This window comes from Aristolochia californica, unplaced genomic scaffold (assembly GCF_029961685.1).
Source record: "Aristolochia californica isolate CCGP_79_NKW_82.1479 unplaced genomic scaffold, dmAriCali1.0.hap1 SCAF_1, whole genome shotgun sequence".
Classification (NCBI taxonomy): Eukaryota; Viridiplantae; Streptophyta; class Magnoliopsida; order Piperales; family Aristolochiaceae; genus Aristolochia; species Aristolochia californica.
Genome location: NW_027181770.1, coordinates 46,495,516 through 46,501,158, shown reverse-complemented (window position 1 = coordinate 46,501,158; position 5,643 = coordinate 46,495,516). Strand labels below are relative to the sequence as shown.

Sequence of the window (5,643 nt, the reverse complement as noted above, 5' to 3'; positions counted from 1 at the left end):
GGTGGTCCTACTTCTTATGGGCTTGGGCCCATCTTATGGGACTTATTTGGTCGTGTGGCCCATCTTATAATACTCTTAGATATGTGGGCGTTCCTCTGCCACATGGGTTGGAGCCCATCTTTCAATAGTGAAGACATTAGCCACTTGAAGATCCGAAGAAATGTACGGAAGAGATATTACCCAACCCTCCAAAGTGTCGCGGAAAAAGTGACAATGAACCTCAATGTGCTTGGTGCGCTCATGGAAAATAGGATTGGACGCACTCTGAATAGCACTCTTATTATCCACATGATGTGGTTTTGGTGAGGTCTGAGGAAACTAGAGCTTAGCAAGAAGACCGTGAAGCCAAATAACTTTAGAACACGTAGACATGGTGCGATACTCGGCCTTGGTAGATGACTTAGACACCCAGTCATGTTTCTTACATTTCCAAGAAATCAGTGCATCCCCTAAAAACATACACCAACCTTTAGTAGAGTGACGAGTATCGGGGCACCCTGCCGAATCAGCATCACAGTATGCAACCAGTCGTAGCTCAGAGCCGGTAGGAAAGAATAATCCATGAGTAGGGGACCCTCTCAGATAGCGGATGATGCGCCGAACAGCCGCACGATGAAGGTGACTAGGATATGACATAAACTGACTGACCTGATGAACATCATAGGAGATGTCCGGGCGAGTAGTGGTCAAGTATATGAGACTTCCTACCAGTCATCGATATAGAGTCGGATCATCAAGGAGAGTCCCTTCATCTTTCCTATATTTGACATTGACCTCTATAGGGGTAGCCACCGAAGATGTGTCCTCCAACCCAGCGAGAGTAATAAGATCTTGAATATACTTATGTTGGTTTAAGAAAATACCGTTGGGTTTGTGATGTACCTCCAGCCCTAAGAAATACGTGAGTTGTCCAAGATCCTTCATATGAAAGGTGGCATGCAACACCTGCTAAAGCTTGGTAATCAGTCCAAAGTAAGTGCCAGTAATGATGATGTCATCCACATAAACCAAGAGAAAGATAAAGTAGCTACAAGTGATACAGGGGAGGGGAAACCATACCTATCAAGAGGGTAACATAGGTGTGTGGATATGCGAAGAGGGATGGGAGCAGGAGTAGAAGGAGGATCAAGAGCAAGCGCCAAGTCAGAATGGGTAGGGGGCAGTGATGAAGTGGGGCGAGGCTGATCAAAGCTCGACAGACTAGGCAGGGATGCAGAAGGCAGTATAACTTGAGAGGGAAAGAAATATTGATTTTCAAAGAAGACCACATTCTGAGAAACACGTACTCGACGTGCCTGGGGATCATAGAAAACATAGCCCTTTTGAGAAATTCACACATAACTGATTGGGCAGTAAGTTTATGTCATTCATGATCAGGTAGATGCACAAAACAAACACAACCGAATGTCCGAAGATCAGTGTAGGATGGAGAATAACCAAATAATTTAATAAATGGAGAGAGATGATGCAAGGTAGGTGAGGGCAGGTGGTTGATTAAATGAATGGAGATCGAGAGTGCTTCACACCAAAATCGAGGAGAAACAGATGATTCAATGAGAAGGGTGTGGACCATATCAAGAAGGTGACGATTTTTCCGCTCTGCAACCACATTTTTTTGTGGTGTCGAGGGACAAGAATGTTGAGAGATAATGCTTTTGCTTTGAAGATAATCTTGGAATTCAGTAGACATGTGGTCAATAAGTGAAAGAAACCTCTTAAAAATGACAAAAACTTTAGACTTACCCCTTAAGAAGTAGACCCAGGTAAACTGATTAAAATCATCAATAAAGATGATAAAGTACTTATTTTGTGCATGCGAGACAACAGGAGCAATTCCCTAGACAACACTATGAATAAGTTCAAAGTTGTGGGAGGCATACGAGGCAAGATGAAGAAATGGTAAAACTTTACTTTTTCCAAGTTTGCATGATGAATAGTCAAAATAAGTATGAAGAGAAGTGCAGTCTTGACTGCCTAATAAACTCGATTTAAACAATGTACGAAGGACATCCGAGTTTGGGTGGCCTAGATGTCTATGCCACATCTTAGTGCCAGGGCCAACAACATTACATGCCAAGGAAAGTATAGGAGAATGTGGAATAAAGGTGGATAGAAAGACTTTAAGTGGAAATAGCTTGCCCCCTGTAGCCCCCTTCACGATCATCTTCCCCGACGTTTGATCCTGCACAATACCACTAGAGCGAGAAAATTGTACATTACATTTTTTATCAACCAGTTGACCAACAGACAGAAGGTTTGTGGATAGGTCAGGAGACACAAAGATATCAGCTAAAGAAGGAGAAAGATCACCAACAACACTGATATTAGAGAGCTGGCATCAGCAATGTTGATGTGTAGGTTTCCATCATACTTTCTGACTTTAGAAAGAGACACTACATTGTTGGTCATGTGGTTAGAAGCATCGGAATCAAAATACCATGGATGAGTAGAGATTTTCTGCTTTCTTGAGATACAAAAAGTAGAAAAAGCATATATGATCATCTGTTGTACCATTTTTGGAGTGAAAGTGGTCGAACTTGCATGTGCTGAAGAAACCAAAACTGTAGTGATTGGGATGGCATTCGGCAATGCTATAGACCTAGAGGTACCAGTGGAAGCCTGATAAGTTGTATTCTTCTTCTTTTCAGGGCGAGTAGGGCAAGCTGCGATGAAATGACCCGACTTCTTGCAATAGTTACAGGACTTCTTGGGGCATTCCCTAGCAAAGTGACCATATGCCTTGCAGTGGAAGCACTGAACAGAACTCATGTCCCGATCCTTATTTTTTCCTTGTGCTACATAAGCCACAAGAGCTGAGATATCAGCCTGGACTCGATGTTCTATCCCGGTCTAAGTAGCAATGCGCTGCTCCTTCCCAAGAAGTTCACTCAAATAGGCAGTGATGGCACTGGATGATGATTCATCATATGTGATTAGCAATCTCAAATTCTGGATGGAGCTTCATCTAGAATTGATCCCTTTTACTGGTTTCATGTACGGCTTGTATTGCAAAGAGAGCAGCAACAGGGACATTCTCATAAACAATATCAATATAGTCAACCCAAAGATTTTGGAAGCCCGAGAAATATTATTCAATGGAACGACTTCCTTGTGTGAAATTTGCCATTTAATATTCGACTTGAAACCGACGCACCGTGCTATTTTGATGATAAACCTTGTGGAGGTAATTCCACATATCCGCTACAATTTTGTAGGGCCTCATATTAAGGACAAGATGAGGCTCAATGGATCCATGTATCCAGTTCATGACTTTAGCATCCATGGTGGTCCATTTTGACAACACTTCAGCATCTCAAGGTGTCGGATCACTCCCATCAATATGACCCATAAATCTTTTCCCATGACAAATAACAGGAACTGAAAAAAACAAACCTGTCCGTTCACCTTTTCGGTGAGAACACTCAGAACTCAGACAGAGAATTTCGACCACTCCTCTGAGCTCAGACGGTGTTTTCTGACCACCACCGAGAGCTCTACTGAACTCTGAGTCGTCAGATAGCAGCTCATCGAACAGAGGTTTATCGGGCGGAAACTCTTTGGATGGAGATGATTTGATCACTCTTCGGACGGAGCAAGCTTTGGTACCATGTCACTGAATATTTCCAACGGAGAACCAAGGCCGACATATCAGGCAAGTCCAGAGTTTACGCTCTGGTCTTCAAGGGATTGAAATGTGTTGGACGGCAGATGGCGGCACAATGAGAGCTCAGAGCTCTTATGGTGGTGGATGAAACCACAACCACCTCATGGGGCTGACGGGACAGTCCAGACAGAGAGCATCGTGCTCTTTGGTCTCTCGGCGAAGACGACGGCATTGGAGAAGATGAAACATCGTTATGAAATTCTCACGTGCCTTCCTCTCTTTTCATTAGCTATTTAAGCTTAGGTTTGAGTGACTATTACAAACTGGCCCATGGGCCCAATAGATTGCACCCAACCCATTAAGCCTAATCTAAATACCCTATTTGCTGAACCCAAATTGTACAATAATTAGAAACAAAAATTCTATCTAATATACTTGTAAGATATTGTAACACATGGTGGGTCCCATATCTTATGGGCCCATCTTCCAACACTCTTGGATATGTGGGCTTTTCTTGGTCTTGTGGGCTTGAGCCCATCTTCCAACAAAAATCATTTGAATAAAGGTGGGTCTAGTGTTGCTCCATCCACCATTTTTTGAACATTTAATGTCATACTCCATGGGGATATTGGTGGGGATATAATTCACAATGTTGAAATTCTTGATTATTCCTTTGCATAAGTCTTTTAAAAGATGAAAATGTCATCCTCCATTTGATTAACTTCAATTCCAACGTAGTAAGAAATGAGGCCCTTATCACTCATTTCATATTCTTGAGATTGTTGGAAGATGGGCTCAAGCCCACAAGCTCAAGGCTAGAAGCCCACACATCAAAGGAGTGGCAAAGTGGTTATTTATGGTATGTTCCATGAAGATGTAAATACATTGTCTTAGTTTGTCTTTTAATCTGTTGAGTTGTAGTCCTAAGGGCTTTGTAACACTATAAATAAGAGCATTGGCTAAGAGGTAAGGCATTCAAGCATTCTCCTCTCTTTGAGAAAACGTCTAGCCACCCTCTCTGCTCCCTTGAAACATTCTCTCCTTCTCTTAATCCATACTCTCCTCTCTAATGTCCTTCTCTTTTCTCCCTCTTCTCTCTCTTCTCTCCTTCTTCTTCCACGTTAACCTAGAGTTATCCTCATGGGTTCCTAATTTCTAAATGGTACCAAAACTTGGAGGTTAGGATCCCTATTCAAGTAGTTATGTCATCCATTCAAGAAGTTGTGTATAGAACAAGGAATTCTGCCATGAAAAGATAGCTAAAATCTGGTTGTTTTTCATATTTTCTCTGTACGGTTTCAATTTTTTCCCCTCTTCTTGAATTCTTGATTCAAGTAAAGGCAAGATAATCTTCATAAACATTGTGAATATCTATCTTGTATGACTAAAAGGATATTGTAGTCTTGATCATCTTGTACCAAAATTACATGATTGATCAAAGGTTGTTTTTTTTGGTTTGTTATTTGGATTCAGTTACCTTTATGTAACGGGAATTAAACATTGTTGATATGGGATTCCAGCATATGTTTCTGTCAATTCTATAATCTAATGTTACTCATGGGAGTGTGTTATGTCGTTGGATGACCGTTATATGTTTGATGAAATTCCAGTACTCACTTATCCATATTATTTTTGCATTTGAACTTCAGCAATTGAATTTCTTTTTGTGTTGAAGTATTCCCATGAGTTGGAATTTATTTTGCCAAGAAATTTCTCTTAGTTTGCCAAGAATGGCCTTGTGTAAAGTTTCTCTTGGTTTTGTGGTTGAGTTTGGATTAAGGATAAGAGTTGCATCTATTCTCTTCTCTCTATTTTTTTTTATAAATATAAGAGAAGTTGATTAGTGGCTGGTTCTTGTCATCACTTGACAAAAGCACCAATTTTTCCATGATTTGGTGCTTATTCTCATGAAAATATTATCTACCTATTTTTGGTGGCTAATTTGGTCTACGGGTGCTTCAAATTACGTTGTGCAATTTTTATTTGAGCCCCTTTGACAATTGACCTCACTAGTTGATTTGCGTCAACATGGAGAGTGG

The 5,643-nt window shown here is 41.1% G+C and overlaps 1 protein-coding gene across 1 annotated transcript; it reads right to left on the bottom strand.

Annotated features, from left to right (window-relative positions):
• Nucleotides 1-318: 318 nt before the first annotated feature.
• LOC137947868 (uncharacterized mitochondrial protein AtMg00810-like) lies at nucleotides 319-924 on the bottom strand. Its single transcript, XM_068793691.1, has 2 exons — nucleotides 775-924; nucleotides 319-648 (listed from the first exon to the last, which is right to left on the bottom strand). The coding sequence occupies exons 1-2, from the start codon at nucleotides 922-924 to the stop codon at nucleotides 319-321; spliced, it is 480 nt and encodes a 159-aa protein (XP_068649792.1).
• Between the last annotated feature and the right edge of the window lie 4,719 nt (nucleotides 925-5,643).

What these genes read in the sequence shown, in the direction of transcription:
- LOC137947868 (XM_068793691.1), bottom strand. Translation starts at nt 924, where the DNA reads ATGAAGGATCTTGGACAACTCACGTATTTCTTAGGGCTGGAGGTACAT. An exon ending in CGGTGGCTACCCCTATAGAG is followed by an intron (nt 649 to 774) that starts GTCAATGTCAAA and finishes GATGTTCATCAG; the next exon opens with GTCAGTCAGTTTATGTCATA.